This window comes from Sciurus vulgaris (genome assembly GCF_902686455.1).
Source record: "Sciurus vulgaris genome assembly, chromosome: 1".
In the NCBI taxonomy this organism is placed as follows: domain Eukaryota; kingdom Metazoa; phylum Chordata; class Mammalia; order Rodentia; family Sciuridae; genus Sciurus; species Sciurus vulgaris.
The window spans coordinates 42887439-42908782 of NC_136461.1; the positions used below are offsets into that span (position 1 = coordinate 42887439).

The following is a 21344-nucleotide window of genomic DNA, read 5'->3' on the forward strand; positions in this document are numbered from 1 at the left end:
AAGGAAACCCACACACACACACGAAATTAAATAACTGACCTTGTAGACAAACATTTCAATTAATAGTCCCATTTTTAAAAATTGTCAATTTATTTTTCTATCCAATTCAATATCAGTGATATATAAAATGATATAAACAGATCATCATAAATATCTGTAGGAAGACATGCAAAACAATTACTAAGAAAAAAATGCAGCAAAGTAACAAATTCATTGCTTATCCATGTCCACTCAACTGTATAAGGTTATTCTAGGACAGTTTCTCAGTTCTCTGGGAAAGAAGTTTTGTGGCTTTACACCTTCCATGAGGGTCAAGACATGAGCTGATACGACTGTGTTTTGTACTAACAGCCAGAGAAAGGCTGCCCCCAAAAGCCCCCGATACTAGGGATGGAACTCAGGGCCCTGTGCATACGGGAAAAGTTCTTTACTACCGAGCCACACACCCAGCCTTTTCAAATTTTCTAAATTTTGAAACAGCGTTTGGCTAAGTCGTCCAGACTGACCTCAAACTTGTATTCCTTCTTCCTCAACCTCCAGAGTAGTTGGGACTACAGGCGGGCACCATGGCGCCCAGCTCTACAATTCTTCTTTAATGGAAGCAAAAGAGGTCTTGTCTCCCAAAATGCTTCAGTCAGGGGGCAGTCAGGGAATATAAAAAGAGCTTATGGCTTTGACACATAGAACACAACAGTTTCTAGCCACAATTTTCTGATCACGTATAAGAAACTACCACATTTGAAATTTAACTTTCACATTCAAAAAAAAAGAGGTCAACTCAACCTCAGACACAAAGAGAGAAAAGAAAAAACAAAAACAAAAAAATGACAATAGTCCACACCCAAACACTTGACAATTGGGGAACTGTCCCATAAAGACACTTTGGAGGCCAGCAGGATTCATTTACAATTTGGCATGTGTTTGTTGGAGGGGGCCACAGGGCCTGGAGCTAAAATAGTCATATTGTAAAGGTATAATACATCATTGAAGCAGACAAATGGTAGACATATATACACCACATTAAAGATTCATATACAATTCTGTGCTGACTTTAAAGGAAAAAATTGGGGGAAAATTAGAGGGGAAAAGATAATAGAAAAAAAATTACAAAGGAGCATTTTAGTCCAAAGCTAGTCCAATGAACCACCAGGGCTTTCAATCTTTCATCTCCAAAGAAGTTGATCTAATAAATTATAAAATTACCTCACTCACATTTGGACATACTACATATTCCCAAGCACAGTAACCCCTCTCTCATTTTGGTTTCACTTGCTATTTGATGACTAAGTTGTTTCTCACTTTAAAGATTTTCCTATTATATTTTAATTAGCCAGTTAACACAGCAGAAGCCACTCCCTTCGTGAAGCCAGACAAGCTTTACAAAATAATTTGATCTAATGAAGATGAATGGTGGGGGGAAAAGGGAAAGCTTTCTGGTTTTTCTTGCAAAACCTTTTCTCTCACTTAAAAAACTCTGCAATCATTTAATGTTCTGTTCCAGAAAAAGAAAGCAAAACTAGTTGGGGAAAAAAACTCATATACTTATTGTTTACTAGCATGATACAAAATAAATTCATACATGTTGGTCAATTGTTTTTCAAAATCCAAATGTGAATGTTTAATCTTGTAACTTAAGAACCGAATTTTTCCACATTCCTTTATATAGAGTTAGCATCTGTAAATTGAGACTTTTTTTGGACAATCATGCAAATTTAATTTGTCCCTGGAACAAAAACACAACCTAACAGATTAACAAAATATGTCCATTAGACAATATTTTTTCTGTGAACTTTTCTCCACTGTTACCATTTTTATCCCTCAGTAAACAGAAACTATACTAAAAAGTTCCTGTATTTTGAGTTTATAGAGAGCTAGACTCTTAGAATGATGAGGAAGACTATCAAGTCAACCTATTTTAATTTCTGAACTGGCTCCACTCTTTTCAAAAGTAAATTCTAAGAAATTTTTGAGTTATTATTAAGTAATATGAGCTAGCGACATTTCTACTGCCATCGATGCTCCTATAAAATCGAATAAAGATTTTATTATACCACACACACAAAAAGCAATCGGTACAGAAGAGGCAGTTTTCAGTTTTCTGCTGAGAATTTCTTTCCATGATTTCTCCCATTAAAGTATAGTTTTCAAAGCAACCACCACGACAAAGGAAGCATCTAATTAGTCCATTTTCTTCTGATCCAAGAATGCTGAACATTTACTGTCCCATCTGTAGTTGTATCAGCAGTGTAATGAACACAGTTTATATTACTTAACTATTCTTTGAACTCCAAGAACTGTTGAAGTCTTTTCTGATGTTCTGCAGATGCTTGCACAGCACTAAATGAAACATAAATTCAAAGCATAAGCTTTATTTTACATTAAGCATATTAAGTGAACCACAGAGCACAGAGTCAATATTTTTCAAAACAATTAAAAATGAATAGAAATCTTCACTTATTTAGTACTTCTGAAAAAGTTGGATGGAAACCTTTTTTAATCTAATGAAGAGGAGGGCTTGTGTTCAGTAATGGTATGCTTCTACCTTCTAAGAGACCAAAGCAAATCAAAACTGACAAGTGAAGGCATCGATTTGAACCTGCTCTGCTGTGGAACCTGCTGTGCAGAGTTCCAGGCCTTGCAGTAGATTTTCTGGATTTTATTATTTTATTTAAACCAGATTCCAACATTATCTTTGAGTTGTAGAGTATTTGAATTGCCTTTAATATGAAATCCTTTAAACTAAAATGTTTGGTTAAAACACAATAGACTCCATTAATTGCTTTCAAAGGTAATGGCTTGGTGGTTTAGATTTACTTCTCCCTTTGAACGTAAGTTATGTTTGGATGGGGATGCTGAATTCTCGCTCTACTCTCACCACCACAAAAATACATTACCTTGACAAAACTAGGGCAAATACACACTGAAACTAGTATAAAACTTCCTTTTGGACAAAAATTGAATGCAACAAAAGATTCTGGTTTTCTAGTTCCTGAATAGTAATATGCCATTGCTGAAAATAAATTTTCAGATAACTAAGTTCATCACTTTTAAAGTACCAAAAGTCTTTTTTAATAATTTTACTATAAACCACCCTAAAATGCCTTTTCACATCTCTGTTTTCTTAAACCAATATATTCACCTCTGATGGAACCACTTCAAGTACCTCACTGTACAAAGATGCCCTCTAGGTATAAGCTAGTGAAGCTGTATCTCTAGCTAAATGGCTCTGAACTCAAACACCCAGTCTGTGGCTTTTCCTGTCACTCTTCTCACCACTAGCGGTAGTGAACTCTCCTTTATGAACTGCTGTCAGTAGTCCATAGCAATTCTGCCCCTCAAGTAAATTTTGATGCATTAAAGGATGGAAGTAAATAAAATTTGCCTAAAATAAGAGTACATGGGGGAGGGTTAGGGGTAGATCAAAGGACACAACGTAGCATATGTAGAATAAACAACTCCACTGATGAAATGTCCAACATGAGGACTACGGTTAATGATCAGGAATTATTTGTTAAAGTAGATTTTAGCTACTTTTGTCAAACATACAAAAAATAACCATGAGATGATGGCTATATTAATTTGCTTCACTGTAGGAATCATTTTACTATCTATACATATTCATAACATCATGTTATAAACCTCAAATATACCCAATAAAATTTAGGGAAAATAAAACAAAACAAACAAAAAAAAAAGGTAAACTGGTGTTGAATGAATGTCTCCAATGAAAAACTGGTCTGAGATAATTCCACAGCTCAAGAGCTTATTTATAAATGGTTCTCCCAAGGAGGAGCTTTAGGTAGTGAATTAGTTGTTACACTAATAGTTGTCAGAGTATATGATGTACAGGGGACTTCACTTATCTAGAACCTATGATCTCATTTTATCTATGTCAATACCAAATGAAGTAAAGTGAGAGTTTAAACAGTATCAGAAAGGTTCAGAGCTTAGGAGAGATGATACAGTCTATTGCCTAGGTGTACAGATACTGCAGACAAAACTCTAGAATTAGCAAGATTATGGTCTGAATTCCGGTTCTGCAACCTACTGTCTATATAATCTTGGGCAAATTACTTTACCTCATTAGGTAATCTGCCCACAATCACAGGATAGTCAATGATACAGTCAGATAGAAATACAGATATAATATTCTTTCCTTCATGTAATTCTGTCCTATATTTGTAAAAAATAGACTCTACTAAACAGTTTTAGTGCATATTTAAAATATGGAATGAAACCAAGATAGAATTTCATTCTCATAATTTTTCATCTGTCATCCAACCCTCTTTTTTTTAAATATATTTTTTAATTGTAGGTGGACACAATACCTTTATTTTATTTTTATGTGGTGCTAAGGATCAAACAGAGGATCGAACCCAGGGCCTCACGCATGCTAGGCAAGGGCTCTACCACTGGGCCCCAACCCCAGCCCCAACCCCTCTTTCTCTTCTAAGAATCCCTTTTTCTCTCTGATTTTGCTCTATCATTATTATAAATCATATTCATTTCCTTCTCTGAATTCACCAATGAGTGGATTCTGAGTGTATTCCTACGTGCTAGTTTATATCTTGGAGGTAAACAAGTGTTTATAAAAGGAAGGCGGCAGATTTTTAAGAACAAGACTGACCTGATTTCAGGTTCATGTTCGAATGCATAGACTGTGCTATCAAGCAAATTTTAACTTCTCTGTGCCTCAGTTTCCACATCTGTACAATTAGGATAATTTCTGTGCCTCACAGCATCCTTAATAAGATGTAAATGAAAAATTGCAATACATGGCACAGGTCTAGAATTTACTCAATAAATAGATTTTTGTTTGTTTTTAAACAAGTTAGTAAATGTCTTAATGATGGAGAGTGATTGACAGCTCTTTTGTATTCCCACAAAGAACCAAAGTACCCCATAAACGCCTGCTACTACTTCTGCCTAGTATTAAGTAAAAGGAAATGTACTCCTTGTTTCCAAACACAGGCAGTATGAGGAAGTCCTAAACTATACATTGATTGCATACAGAAAAAGCAGAACAATCTCTTATGCCTTCTACAGCTCTTTTATAATTATAATAAGCATGGTTTAGCTGAGAAACTAGTATCCCTCACCCTGCCTAGCTGGACTGTTCATGAGAGCAAAGCAGTAAACACCAACAAAACTAAATATAAACAGGTTTGGCATTGTGGTTCTCGTTTCTGAAGGTGGTGTGATCTGCCAGTGCTTTTCCAGCATGACTCACAAAGCACCACAGACTCATTTATGGAATACTCTGCTCACCCAAAGTCTTAGCTTCCTGACCAAAATGTAACAATGGATTTATTTTTAATATGCTTTTCTGGAAAGGTACTCAGTTTTTTTATCTTATTCTTCCCTTAAGGATCTTTGGGGAGGGGAGAATATATATATATATAATTTTTTTTTTCCACATTTACTGTTTTTATAACTTTCTGTTCTCTCTTTTGTCCATTCGAAAGAAATCCCCAAAGGTTATGACAGGTCAAATTCTTTTTTGGGGGGGCCACCGAACCCAAGGGTGCTTAACCACTGAGTCACATCCCCAACCAACCCTTTTTGTTTTTTAATTTGAGGCAGGGTTTTGCTAAGTTGCTTAGGGCCTTGATAAGTTGCTGAGGCTGGCTCTGAACTTGCAATCCTCCTGCCCCAGCCTCCTGAACAGCTGGAATCACTGGTGTGCACCACCATGCCCAGCAACATGTCAAATGTTTTAAGTTTAAATCCAAGCTGTTGGTTCACAGGGGGAACCATTAAGGTCCCAAAAGAACACTAAAAACATGTAAGCATTCATAATTCTCATACCTATTCCTCAGAGGAACTCCTGAAAACAAACTGTGTCCATGGGTCGACAGATAAACTTACTTTAGATGTTCACCAAATGTAGTAGTTATTCGATAGATGGCAGTTTTCAGTGATGCTCTGAATGCAAATCTTAATGTTTTATAAGAAGTGTCCACAAGGCTTCCTGAAATCCGGGGTGGTTTACTGGAAGCATGAGGAAGCTTGAAGTATTTGTCAACTGCCTAGACCAAAAAAAAAAAAAAAAAAAAATAAAAAAAAAAAAAAAAAAAAACTTTGGTTATACTTTATCTAGAAAGTCAACTTAGGCCAAAAAAATAATGAGATTTTTATTTTAGATAGAGCTACACATATCCATAAACATGAGTTTTTACTGTGAAACAGCAACAACAGTTTGAAAAACAATGCAGTGAAGAGACTCAGCAACTCCAGCAGTTACTGGGGCCCAGCAGAAGTCTGGACCTGCCCTATAAAGGGGAGCTGTAATTCAAGGGCCTTAAATCTGCAAAGCTGGGAAATGAAACACTGATATTCTACTCTGCTAAGAGTGGATGACAGGCAGGAGTGCCTTCACTATGGGTCTCTTGGGGGGGGGGGGGCTAAGTTTTAAAGTTTACATAAAGTTATTTGCTAAACTAGTCTATCTCCCTTTTTAATTCTAGGTAAGGTGGTCCATGAGTAAAAACAGATGGGACAAGAGTGACAAGTTACAAGTGAAACTGATTTTACTTACAGTTTTAGAGTAAGAAATAGAGAATTTAAAATATCTTTTAAATGCCAAAGGAAAATGATGTAATTTTTAAATGATATAGCTACATTAAGAGAAGGGAGAAGGATGAAATATAAATGTGTACTCTATTATTTCAAGATATTATCTAAAGTGACAAAAGGTAAGAGTATAAGCATATTATTCATAGTTATGGAGCAAAAGGCAAAAGAACTGAAAACAAAAGTAATTAAAATTATTTCTGGGCTGGGGAGAAAGCTCAGTCGGTAGAGTGCTTGCCTTGCAAGCACAAGGCCCTGGGTTCGATCCCCAGCACCGATAAAAAAAAAAATTTATTTCTGCAAGTATCCTGTCTCAAGGGACCTGGCCCCCAGTTCAGGGAGAATTCAACCCTATGTTTGTAGTGCAGTCCCACAACTGTCAGGACTCGCCTAGTCTACAGACTGGTATTCTGCTCTCTCTAGAGGACAAAACACAGCTTGGAGAGGAGGAGGAGGAGCAAATAGCAGCAGAGGATAGATCTAATGGTTTTCAATTTTTTCATCCAAACCTCCTTGGTCCTGACCCTCCACCCTTGATTTCACAGGCACCTGGTGCTTTTCCCACTGCCAAGCTGGGATTTGTCTCTGGGATCTGCTAGGTGAGTCACCTCAGTCACCTGCTTTCCAGAGAAGACTCTGTTGCTTCCTCTCCTGTTTATGGATTTATATATTTTAATAGTCCTTTACCATAGTTTGGTAGAGTTTGGGGGAAGAAACAAAACTTAATGCATGTGTTCAGTATGTCATGTTAACTTCAAGTCCAATCATTTCTTCTTCCACAACAGGGCATTTCCCAAGACTAGGACATACTTGGGATAACTTTAGGCAGTATGAGAAGTGATATTCAGAGAGACACTTAAGTAGTATTAAATAACACAATAACAGTGAATCATAATGGAAAACTTTTCAACTTTCTTACACACATTTTTTTTTTTTTTTTTTTTTTGCAGTGCCAAGCATGGAACCCAGGGCTTCCCACATCCTAGGCAAGTGCTCTACCATCTAGCTACACCCCCTAGCCCACTGCACACCTTCTCAATGTAACAGGAAAAACGGTGCTCATCATTTACTACTTGGGTCGAACAGACCCTTTTGATTTTTTACAGTCTAAAAAGTTATTTAGCCCTGGGTTTGATTCTCAACACCATGATTTTTTTTTTTTAATTTAAAAAAGCACTTTCAGAAGTAAAAATGACAGGATAATATAACTTTATAGAAATTTAAATAAGAATATAAACATAGTAAATACAAATTTCATTCCATAGTTTCCAGGTTTCAAAGATATACACACCTGAAAAAGCAACGTCCTTTGTTTTTGTTTTGTTTTGTTTTAATATTTTTAGTTGTCAATGGACTTTTGTTTATTTATAGTGGTGCTGACAGCTGAACCCAGCACCTCATACATGCTAGGCAGCACTCTACCATTGAGCCACAACCCCTGCCCAGCAATGTCCACTGAAAGTAACCAGCTGCCCATCAGCTGACATACATAAACCCAGAACACATCCATGTTATAAATGCCAATTTCAAACTGAAGATACATTTCTAACAGGTTCTAGTTCATCACTACTTCTAATTCTTTTTTTGCAACTATACCTTCAAAATGCAATATTTTTGAAAATTTTTGACAGCTCAGAAATTTGTTGAAGAGAGCATAGCCATTTCCTTTGCACTATAATTGCAAAACATTTTCCTTCTTAGGTTTATAAATACAAATTCAAATGATGGATCCAGAGACTTCTTTTACTTCAACATCATCTCTTTTCTTATTTGTATACACACACCTTCTCCTAATACTTATCTCCTAATACTCTCAACAATGTAAATTTTGGTGCACAAACACTGCAGGAGATGAAGGAATATTATCATGTACACTCAGCAGAATAAATGATTATTATTAAAAAATATTGTGGAATGAAATTCTTCCTGTTACTAGACTTACTAGATGAGAATACTGCATGCATTTTTCCCTTTCTCCTTAGAAATATTTCTGCCATCAATTCTTGAGTTTGAAAAATATACATCTAGAATATTATCATCTGAAGGATTTACAGTGAAAATTTTCTTGTATGATCAATTTCACTACCATCAAAGTCTAGAGCTGTGTTGTCCAATTCAATAAATACTAGCTACATGTAGCTATTGAGCACTTGAAATATGAGAGATCTGAACAGATATAAAGTAAAAATTATACAACCGATTTCCAAGATTTGGTATGAAAAAGAATATACAACATCACATTATTAATTTTACATGGACTATATGATAAAACTACATTTTAGATCTACTGGGTAAAATAAAATGTTACCAAAATTAATTTCACCTGTATTTTTTATGTAATTATTAGAAGATATAAATTTATCCAAGTGAACTATACTACATTACTTTAGAAGAGAGCTAGTCTACAGAAGTCTCTTTGTACTTGTCTTCTGATTTGTCCAATGATTTTAATATATTGGCAATTTTCTTTACCATTGTGGGAAGAAAATTAAAAAATAAAAACTGAATTATCAACTATATTCAATGAAAGCTTAGGAAAAAAAAAAAAAGACTACAAAGATACGTGCTAAAACCCCACCCAGTGTTGGTTATGGAACCCAGGGCCTTGTGCACTCTAGGCAAGTGCTCTACCACTGAGCTACATCCCCAACCTCAGATTTCTTATATAGCTTTTCTTTAAAAAAAAAAAAAAAAAAAAAAATTAAATAAATAAACCTACATGATTTCATCATTTTTGTTTTATAATATTTTACCACTATTAAGATTAACTGATGAGGGCTGGGGTTGTGGCTCAATGACAAAGTGCTCACTTAGCACATGTGAGGTCCTGGATTCAATCCTCAGCACCACATAACAATAAATAAATGAAATAAAGGTATTGTGTCTGTCTAGAACTAAAAAGAAAAAGATTTAAAAAAAGAATAACTGATGAATAATAATGAAATAATTCCTAGGACAATTAAATAGCAAGTTGTTTTAAGATATGAAAAATGTAAAAATCACTAATATCTCATAATATATCTATCTACCTTAGACTTAATAAGGGTCCAATGGACCTCCCTCTATGGGTAAATGGGAGAGAATTCATTTTACTGAAAATTTTCTTTGCTGTTTGAAAGGCCTCTAGTAAAGAATAAACTAAAAAATAGAAAACAAAAACAAAAACAAACAAAAAAAACACCAATCTTTACAAAATTGCTCAAAAAATGCACAAAATACATTAGGTCCAACAGACTAATGGTAGAAATGTTAAATGGAGGAGGAAAGCCTCCATTTGGAGCTAACTATCCTTAACACCTCTCTGATCCTCACTAATCTTCTACAACAAAGGACAGGAGGTCTCAGAGGTTTAGGGACTTCAACAAACAACAGTAGCCACCTAGAATTTAGAATTATTGACTTTTCTCACTTTAACTACTTTACCCTCAATTCCGAAATCCAAAAAACCTGAAAACAAACAAATGTTTGTTACTCCTTTGGTCTCAAATTGGCCTGACTTGAACTCATCTGGCAGTAAAAACCGACCTGGGTTGACACAGGCTATTTAGTCTTTAGCCCACTCAATGCTTTCAGCTATGTCACTGGAGAACAGCATCTGCTTATTTGATTAAGGGAATTCTACCTTAGATTAATATACTATGTTACATTTTTAATATTTAAAAAAGAAGTCTTAATTTAGAAATATATGATGGGTTTTTTAAAAAGGGACTATGGACTTTGCTCCATCTGTAACAAGTCAAACCGTTTGCTTTTTACAATAAGGATATAACATCTCCTTTTAAGTTAATTTGTGTTAAAAATGAATTATTTACTTTAATTATTTGGTATTAGGGATTGAACCCAAGAGCACTTTACCACTGAGCTACATCTCTAACCAATTTTATTTTTTAATTTTGAGAAAGGGTTGCTAAATTCTTGAGGCTGGCCTCGAATTTACCATCCTCATGCCTCAGCCTCCAGAGTCACTGGGATTATAGGTATGCAAACTATGCAAAACAAAATGAATGATTAAAAATACTAAGTAGGGGCTTAGGTTATGGCTCAGCAGTAGAGCATTCACCCAGCATGTGAGGCACTAGATCCGATCCTCCCCACCACACAAAAAAAATAAATAAAAATAAAGGGTTCACCTACAAATAAAAATGTATTTTAAAAAATACTAAGTAGGGCTGGGGATCTAGCTCAGTTAGTAGAGTGCTTGCCTTGCATTCACAAGGCCCTGTGTTCAATCCTGGGCACCAATAAAAATAAATAAATAAATACTAAGTAAACAAAAGGCCAGGTAAATAAAACATGATTAACATTATGAAAAAGTATGTGGTAAGAAACAGTTAAGTCCAAATTTATGAAGGCAATATATGAATATCTTAAAGTAGGAAGCGATGGTTTATAATATTCAATTTAAAATTCCAAAGTCTTATACTTTGGCTCTTCCGAAGCCTAAAGAGGGGCTGCTATTAGGAAAACCAGCATGTTTTTGCCCACTTATGTCTACATGCAATAGTACGCGAACAAAAGTCAAAGAGAAAACTCTGTTCTCCTCTGGATATTTATCTATCATTGTCATTAACAAGTGACCACTGTGCAAAGTTGTAATAATCCCTCAGAGACCCTATTTACAATGTAGTTAAAATAAAGGCTTACCCACACACACACACAAACACACACACAAAATTTTAAAAATTTAAAAAATAAAATAAAAATAAGTAAAAAGAGCTTATTCCCAATAAAGCCAGAATCCCAAAGAGAAATATTAAGGATAAGAGCTAGGCTTTGTTACTGAAAACGATGACTACAGAGCAGTTCCTCAATCTCAGCACTACTGACATTGTGGACTGAGTAATTCTTGTCGTGGGGCCACCCTATGCATTAGAGGGTGTGTAGCAGCACCCCCAGCCTCTACACAACAGATGTCAGTAGCAGTCTCCTAGCCGTGTAAATGGAAAGTCTCTCCAGACACTGCCAACACCTCCTGACAGGATAAAACGGCCCCTGGTTGAGAACATTCTTACAGGGAATAATAATAGTGATGGTGATGATGATGATGATGATGTTGACAGCTAAATTTATTGACTGCAATTATTGTCTATCAGCAACTAAGTTAGTTGCTTTATATGTATAATCTCATTTAAATAATTTGCTAATGAAGCCACACATAAAACCTAAAAAGAACTTGTTGCATTTTGCCTAGATGGTTGTTTTCAATAAATATATTTTTTTAGTTATAGATGGAACCAATACCTTTATTTTTCTTATATGGTGCTAAGGATGGAACCCAAGGCCTCACACATACTAGGTGAGCTGCTACCACTGAACCATAATCCCAGCCCTGGATGTTTGGCTTTTATTTAATAACAACAGTACCTGCTACTTTCATTATATACCTAACACTTGCATATATACCTAAAACCATTCTAGACTCCTTATAGATATTATCGCTAACCCTTATAATAACTCTATAAGCTACTACAGGTTGAGTATCTCTAATCCAAAAATCTGAAATTCAAAACATTCTAAAACCTGAAATGCTCCAAAATCAAATATGTTCCAAAATCCAAAATTTGTACTCAAAATCTGAAACACTTCTAGTCCTAAGTATTTTAGATAAGAGATACTTGAACTGTATTTCCATTTTACAGATGAAGACACTGATCCCAGAAAGCTAAATAAATCACACCCTACTTGGTCATTTAGAAAGCAGTGAAGCCCTCCTGAAGGTGTACTTGGCATTTGTCAGTCAGTCTCCTAGACTACACTGATGTTTCAAAATGATCATATTCTCTGATTTGATAATGCACCTTTTTTCTCTTACATTTTATAATTTCTGAAATGGAAGCCTATCTTTCAATTAATGGCAATTTAGATCCAAAGAAATATGGTAAATTTCTTTTCACAAGGAAATAGTAGGAGTTGGAATTCAGATATGTCCATCTGACTTCAGATTTCACACTTTGGCACTTCTGCCATACTGCCATTTCTTCTTAAGGAAAGAGGCTAATGGGCTGGAAGCTAATGGGCTAAGTGGTAGAACCCTTGCCTAGCACATGGAGGGTACTGGGTTCATTCCCCAGCACTGCAAAAAAAGAAAGAAAATACATACCTCTGCCATTCCCTCAAGAGGTAACCTGGTATGGTGGACAGCTAAAGGCTTAAGGTCCAAAAATCGGGTGTCTAATTCTGACTCAATCGTTTACTAGGTATGATCTTGAATAAATCACACGTACAGATAGTCTTTCTGAGAGTGATTCAATCACGCAAAATAAGACTTGCTGTAAACCCACAGGATTGTTTTAAAAATTTTTATAAAGCATTTCTTCTGGAGTACTACACAAATGTTAGGCCAAGCAGCATTAAATTCTAGGGAAACAAAGAATAGACTCTAATCTGCAGAATATTGGTCAAGAGTCTGTGGGCCTTCAAACTCAAAGCTCTGGCCCTCAAGAATACTTCCTTTTCCCTTCCTGTCTTCCTAACCCTACACCTTCAAGGAACCCATTAATGACCTCAAAAGCCTCCTTCTATCCCCTACTTACAAGACTATCTTAGATTCACCTGTTATGTTCCCCGACCATTCTGCATTTCCATACACTGGGGCCCTATTACAATTTAGTTAGTTCTTGGTATGACTCTGTTTTATAGTCTGTAAGCTCCTAGAGGGCAGAAACCAGATCTTTTTCTATTCTATACTTATCCCATGCTAACAGATTAATAATTAAAATATTTATTGGATGAAAGTCTGTGAATGGCATGAAGGTAAACTGCAATATTCCAAGTATATCAAAATTTTACCTTCAGATGATAAGACAAAAAAAGGTAACAGAACTGATCTACATCAAAATGACACTGACTTTTCAAAGAAAACAAGGCTTTCTAAAATATTTAAACAAACTCTGATATGAAAAAGTACTGAAGATGAATGGTGGTGAATATACCTAATGCCAAAGAACTATCCACTGAAAATATGGGGAAATGGTATATTTTATGTTAAGGATATTCTATCACAATTTAAAATTTTTAATTGAAAAATACACTCTCATTTTGGTCTCCAATCTTTTAGTCACAAGAACCCTTTTTAAGGACAATAAAATAATATTGCGAACTTCCACAGGATATTAGTTGTTCTCCATCACTGTTAGAGAAAATAAGTAACAATCATGAATTCAGTAATGATTTCAAATAAATTTGCATTTTAACTAATCAAAACAGCACACTGAAACCTCTGAGAAACAGGTGCAGATGTGTTAGGATACACATTAATTATTCAGATGGCATTAACCCAGGTGTGGACTCAAGAGCCCCTAATAATAATTGTGATCTCTCTGGCCTGGCAGGATATCCATCGCTCCTTTCTGAGCCCACTGAATGGTTTGAAGAATGAAAGGCTCCCCTTTCCTTTCACAGTTTGCCTTTAATGATTCACAGTGAATGGCTGATGTTATTGATACTGAGAAGTAAAACAAAAGAACTAACAGTCCAATACAATTGTTCCCTAGTAGCACCCAAGAGCTGGTATTGCACAACTTAAATTACAGAGATACTCAGAATTAATTTCTTCACTAAGAGCAAGTATCCCTTTAGATCAAAGAACATAAAACCAAAAACATAAAACATCACAGTCCTGCCTCAAAATAAAAGGGTCATTTGGGATCATTATAAAATTATAAAACTGTCAATTCAGGCCCCAGAACAAGGCTTTTACTCACTTAACCTGCAATGAAGCAATATAGCAGTCACTCAACAAGCATTTAATAAGTACCTGTCACCAGGTACCATAGCAATTGCTGGGAATACAGAAATGAGATGAGGTCTCTGCCTCTACTGCAGTAATACAGGAGGACAGCAGAAGTAAAGACAATAAAGTGCTGAGATAGGAGTTAGAGAGCTGAGTCAGGCCACTGGAGAAAAATATGTTCTAGACAAAGGAGGAAAGAAAAGGTGCCATGCACAGAGTTAAGAGTTAGATTAAGAAAATACAATATACTTTTGGGAAAACCAAACAGTCCATGGTGGTAAACAGAGGGCTCATGGGAAGAATGCCAGAGTGGCTGGAGTCAGAACATGAAGGATCTCAGTGAAGAGTCAGAAGGGGCAAAAGGCCGGCAATGATTCAGGGCAGGAGTGTCAAGAGCCTAAAGTAAAGCTGAGACAGGAGGCAAAGGCAAAAGAATAGAGGAGTGGTGGATACAGGTGGGAGTTTTACCATTTGGTGCAGCTGAAAAACCTGAAGCCAGGGAAATTGAAGGAATTAATAAGAAAGACAGAATAGAAGGTCTGATCTGGAGAAGGAAGGACGATAGCCAGGAAGGAGCTGGAAAACAAAGAACATGGAGAAAAGGAATTGGAAAAATTGGTCATATCAAAGAAATTGTATGGTAGAAGGGCAGGAGAGGGCTGTGTTGGAGCAAGGGCTCCCACACGGGGGCCCAAAGACCTAGGGATAAAATTTTGAGAATATGGAATAAAAATTACATATTTATCTTTACTATGCTCTAAATTAAAATGCAGCCTTTATTTTAATTATAGACACAAACAACAAACCACAGTACCATTAGCAGTTCTGTGACTTAGACAAACAGAAATCACCATATCTTCTATTACATTACTGTTGCTACAGTGACCCTGAAATACCATTCATTTTACAACTACTTCAAAACGGTGTTATTAGACCACTAACAGATTCGCTATTTAATGCAATTAAAAAAGCACATACTACTATATCACAAACTTAAGATCTTTATATTTACATTTCAATATAAATGAATTTCCTTTCTAATTCTAAATAGTTTATGCATTTAAGAACATTATTCTGAGAGTCCACAGGCTTTACTAGACCTCCAAAGACACAAAAATATTTAAGGACTCTGACTTAGAGGGTAGAATCCTCGAGTCCAAGGCTCTGGAAATGAAGCATTCAGGAGATAATGAGGTCCCTGTGATAGCTGTGGGTTGAGAGGACTTAAAAATGATTAGTGAAGAGGAGGAAATCAAAGGCCAGTGCAGTCAGGGTATAAATAATTATCCACATGAACACTGAATTGCTCATTACAATCAATAAGGCTGGGGCAGGTGAGGCAGTGCACAAAACCTGATGACTAAAGAGTAAGACAAAAGGCGGACTGTGATGTGGTGTAGGAGAAAACAGACATCACAAGATGTGGACAAGGAGGGGTTTTAACACTCAGACACTAAGTACCGTCTGCTTAAGTACCATCCAGTTCTTTGTTTCTTTGACCTCTTCTAAACACCCCGAAGTAAGCCTCTTTGCCTCTTTCTACTTTGCCCCTCAAAAGTAGTTTCCATCCCAACTTCTGTGTTTCAAAGTAAATAAAGTTGACTTTCTGACAAATCCGTAATTTTCACCTTTCTGCCCAAAGGTATGACTGACTACAATCAAATAACATACAGCTTTCCTACTAATCAACTACGGAAAACTAGAAATTTTGGTGGTGGCAGGGTGAAAACAAAAATTTTGATGTAGAAAACTTCTAGGGAGAATAGTGTGATCTTTGTGAACTCAATTTAGTCAATTTCAATCACCATGGTTTTCCCCCACCCCAATGAAATAGAAGGGAAAATGTTAATAAAATTCACTGCACACAGTAAAGGGAAGTACTGTGCCAGGAATCTTGTTTCTGTTATACACACACACACACTGAATTGAATATAAACCTACTGCAGACCACAGTTCAAAAAGTTTCAGAGGAGAAACTGCTCTCTCTCAAGAAAGAAGCCTATGAGAAATAGGGGTCGAGGGTGGGATAGGACAAGATGGTAAGTTCAGGAAGAATAAAGGGATATGGACCTGCCACTTTTTCTGGCTCTACTACACTGCTAATGCCCTGCAATCAGACCAGATCTTTCATCCATGAGACTTGCATGTGCGATTAAGGTAAGTCACTGCACTTCTGAGTTTCTCTTATCTGTAAAAGAGGGCTAAATTACCTCCATTTTGCTTACTTACAAGACAGTGATGAGGATCACACTATGAGAACTGACAGGCAACATGCTCAAGTCATGGTTGCTCTCTACTGTATGGTTAGACAAGCCAAATATTAGAAGGAAAATACTGGACAACATCCATGTGAACATTCACATCTCAACATACCTGAGAGAGTAGGCACAAATAATACTTTAAAAAAGCAAAATCACTGGTTTTAATGAGTAAGACTTTTTAAGGGTAAAATGAATTGAGTTTCAAAGAAAGGAATTGTGGGGCATGCTTTCTCTATATCTTAAATGGCTTCCCAACACCAAAAGATGTACCAATTGTTACCCTTCAGGCCTAGTTGAAGACCACATCTTACAGAAAGCATACCATTCTTCGCAAATGGTACTCTTAAATGTCTCCACTCAGTGTTTATATACTGATACACTAATATTATAAGGAGGTATAAATGTATTACTCAACACCAAGCCAAGAAAGGAAGCCTAATGGAAAGCAGGAAGCACGTGTTTTATTCTGCCTTTCTATAAGTCCAGGAAAAAAGGCCTATAATTAAAACAAATCACTCAGTTTGAACTGGCCTCAGCTCTTAAGCCTCTGGGCCAGTAGGGAACTTATTTAATTACAGGTCACTTTGAGTAGCTACAAGCTATATAAGGATCTAAACTTTTATCAATGAACAGAATTCCAATATCCTAAAATTATCTGTTTAATATCAGAGGTATAGGGCTGGGGATATAGCTCAGTTGGTAGAGTGCTTGCCTTACAAGCATAAGACCCTGGGTTCAATCCCCAGCACCGCAAAAAAAAAAAAAAAAAAAAAAAAAAAAAAAAAAAAATCAGAGGTATGTCCTACAGGTTTAGTATACTTTTTTTCCTATAAAATGTATACAATTAGAAGTTTTCTATTCCTGTTCTACTTTAGATTTCAATTTTCTAATGGTGAAAACAATACCATTATCTTAATTTCCAACATGTTTGGTTACTCAATAGATATCATATATAAGAAATAAATAGAAAAGCTGGAGAGGTAAGCAGAATAACCTCTCCCCATAGCCAACACACAGACTGCTTACCTCCTGCAGTGTTAACAAAGTATTAAGGATAGCTGGTAGAGTAGTCTGGACAACTCCAAATCTATCTTCTGTAAATGATGCTGCTACCAAGTGAGACAGACCTCAAGGGGAAAAGAGAAAAAAGTTAAAAGTCAATCAAAATTAGGCAAATATATCTGCAATACAGCTATCTGAAACAAGAGTAATATTCTGAATATAAAAAGAACTATAAATAAAGAGGGGCAATTCAATAAAAAATGGGCAAAAGATAGGCATCGACACTAAAAAAGCATTCAACTGCCTTAGTCATGAATAAGTGGATAAAACTTCAGCTTTAATTCTACTAGGGAAAAATTTTTTTTAATAATACAGAGTTGTAACTTGGCATGGTGGCTCATGCCTATAATCCCAGCTATTTGGGAGGCCAAAGGCAGGAGGATGAGAAGTTCAAGGTTGGCCTGGGAAACTTAGCAAGACACTATACCAAAATAAAAAAATTAAAATGCCTGGAGATGTAGATGAGAAAAAAAAACACTCCTAGTGGTGGCATGCCTGTAATAACAGCAGCTCAGGAGGCCGAGGCAGGAGGACCACAAATCAAAGCCAGCCTCAGCAACTTACTGAAGATCTGAGAGCTTAGCAAGACCCTATCTCAAAATAAAATATAAAAAGAGGTAATGTGAATCAGTGGTTAAGCATCCCTGGGTTTAATCCCCAGTACCAAAATTAAAATAAAATATATTGAGATGTGATAGATGCTTGGAAGAAAAAAGTATACAGTGACAACTGTAAGGATACTTTTCATAGAATGTTCAGAAAGGCCTCTCTGAGAGTCACTTAAACAATGAGAAGGTAATAAGGTAGCATCTATAAGATGAAAAGGAACAGTCCTTTTGGGATGTGGGGTACTGGGGATTAATCCCAGGGCTTCGTGTATGCTGGTCAAGCTCTCTACCACTGAGCTACATCCCAAGCTATTCTATTCATTTCATTTCGTTTCATTTTGAGACAGTTTTGCTGAATTGCCCAGGCTGACCTTAAACTTGTAATCTTCCTGCCTCTGCATCCCAAATAGCTGGGATCACAGGTGTGTATGCTGGTACTTGACAAAAATCAATTCTTTAACAATTAAGCTTTCATATTTAACATGTTAACATAAGTTAAAAATAAATCTATTGGTTGTATATTTAGAAGTACAGAAAGATATGAATGAATCCCAGACTTAATTTCTCTGCTTATGTATGAGAAAATTTTTTATCCAAATCAAAATACACCTTGGACTGGGCTATAGCTCAGTGGCAGAGCTTGCCCATCATGCACAAGGTCCTGGGTTCAATCCCCACCAGTACAAACAAAATAAAACAACTTAAATATCTAAGAAAAGTGATCTACATAAAACAAAGATATAAAAATGCACCTGAAAACGTAAAGATTGAGATCAGAGTCCATAAATGACTTTTCATGGATTATACTTCAATATTTGACATTTAATTAAAATCACAGTTACAGTTCACAGAGATTGCTTACCTTCTAATGCCCAAATATGCATTTGGGCATCTGCAAACACAGCCTGAATTGAGGCCTCCGGATGCTACCAAAAAATTAAATAAAATAAAATGAGTTCCCATGAGCAAAAACTATGTCATTTTACCAAAATTACAAACTATTATTAAAATCTGAAATAAATTCTTATACAATATAATTTAACTACAAAATATGCATTCTACCATCAAATTCTTGTGTGACACTTCCGAAGTGTCTATATGCCTCAGTTTCTTAGGTAAAATAAGTCATATGTGTTGACCCCACCTCAGAGATCACTAAGAGAACAGTTACAAAAGCTCTTTTTAAAACATAAGATCTATTAATACATATTACCTCTCTTAAATGGTCTACTTTCAACTCCACACCAAAGAAAAATCACCCCATCTTCTTTAAAACACCAGGGTGAGATACTGTGGAGCAACAATTTAAACAAATTCTGGCTTTGGTTATGTGCCCAATGAAGACCATTAAGTACAACATAACAAGCTATTAAGTTACATTTCTCAACATCAAACAACAGTGTCTATAATTTCCTATCATACTTGCAAAATCCACTTGCAAAATTAAAATCGAAGCAGGCATTCACTCCCAAGAGAAAATGAGATTTTGATTAGGGCCAACACTCACTATATGCCTCAAGCTAGATACTGGACCCCTCTGAGTCTCAGTTTTCCTTTAGGACAGGAAGACGTATCTCACAGGAAGGCTGTTAAAATTCAAATGAAAGGACTTAAGTGAAAGAGCACACATACAAAAAAGACATTTGAGGGGAGTTTTCCTCCCCTCCTTCTGAAACCAAGCACTGAAGTAAAACAACAGCTAGCCATCATCTTCTTGGTGAAAGACATCTTCCTCTAATGGAAAACCCAAAGAAGATGATGTTTTGGCAGAGGTAATTATTAGTTGAGTGGATCTTCCCTTCCACTCTTGAAAAGGCAGTTTCAAGAACTTGAGCCGGGTGCAGGGGCAACACCTATAATCCCAGTGTCTCAAGAGGCTGAGGCAAAAGGATCACAATTTGAGGCAGGCCTCAGCAACTTAAGAGACTGTCTCAAAATTCTAAAAATCTGATGTAGTTCAGTAATAGAGTAACCCTTGGTTTAATCTCCAGATCTGCAACACACACACACACACACACACACACACCTTGAAATTATTCTTAGGTGTGTCTATATTCTATCAGGGTTGCTCTGATCTCTTTCCAGAGAGATCAGAGGATGACTCAAAAGAATAAAAACAAACAAATAAGTAAAAATAAATAGACACCAATGCAAACTTCCACTCAAATGCATTAATTGAATGAGTGCAATATTAACCCACTTGATAATACAGCAATGTCTACAGAAGGAGAAGTTAGATTTTAAAAACTAAAACGGATGGGAGAAGTTTTGGTGGAGAGGTTTATTTAGGGCGGGGCAGGAGGGCAGGTCGGGAAACCGGAGGGAAGTTCCCTCCCTGCGGCCTATTTCCATATCCTTCACTCTCTACTGCAGTTTACTGATCGTCTGTGATCCAGGAGCCATCTTGGTACTGCAGCGTGGCAGACCTAAAACCCAGATCTGTGAGGTACTGGAAACCTTCAGGGACACTATAAGTCTACAGAGGAGAAACTGTACTGCCTCAGATCCCCACGGCTAGTTGGGAAGACACACAAACAAAATGAAAAAAAAAAAAAAAAAAAAGGGAATAAAGCACTCCAAACAAACCAGGATGCTCCAATTGTAGACTCCATTGACAACACAGTAGAAGAAATGCCAGAGGAGTTCAGAGCTTACTTAGTATAACTGCTCCACTTTAAGGAGGATCTAAAGAGTGAAATCAGAGCTACGTTTCAGGAGGTGGAAGATCACTTAAATAAAGAGATGAAGACCGTGAAAAGACATCTAGAAGAAATCTTTGAAATGAAGGAATCAATAAACCAAAGTAAAAATTCAATTGCAAGTAGCACCAACAGAGGAGACCACTAGGAAGACAGAACCTCAGGCAATGAAGACAAAATATATAATCTTGAAAATAAAGGTGGCCACACAGAGAAGATGATAAATTGTGTGACGTTCCTTCACCCAGACACAATGCCTGAACAGCAGCTGCTGAAGCCAATGGAGTGGAGCTACTGTGACTACTTCTGGGCTGGTAAGAAAGACCCACAAGGCAATGGCACCTTTGAAGGGTTTGAACTGCTGCTGCAAAAGCAACTGAAAGGCAAACAAATGCAGAAAGAAATGTCT

At 36.3% G+C, this 21344-nt stretch overlaps 1 protein-coding gene across 2 annotated transcripts in view; it reads right to left on the bottom strand.

Annotated features, from left to right (window-relative positions):
• NDC1 (NDC1 transmembrane nucleoporin) overlaps positions 1 to 21344 on the bottom strand; it is a 54760-nt gene continuing 33416 nt past the window's right edge. For both annotated transcript variants that reach the window (XM_079106464.1, XM_079106465.1), the window contains exons 15-18: positions 19099 to 19162; positions 17593 to 17693; positions 5869 to 6029; positions 1 to 2337 (exon numbers count right to left, since the gene is read on the bottom strand). In XM_079106464.1, the coding sequence (XP_078962590.1) occupies positions 2274 to 2337; positions 5869 to 6029; positions 17593 to 17693; positions 19099 to 19162 (390 nt within the window). In that variant the 3' untranslated portion in view covers positions 1 to 2273. The remainder of the gene's footprint in view (positions 2338 to 5868; positions 6030 to 17592; positions 17694 to 19098; positions 19163 to 21344) is intronic.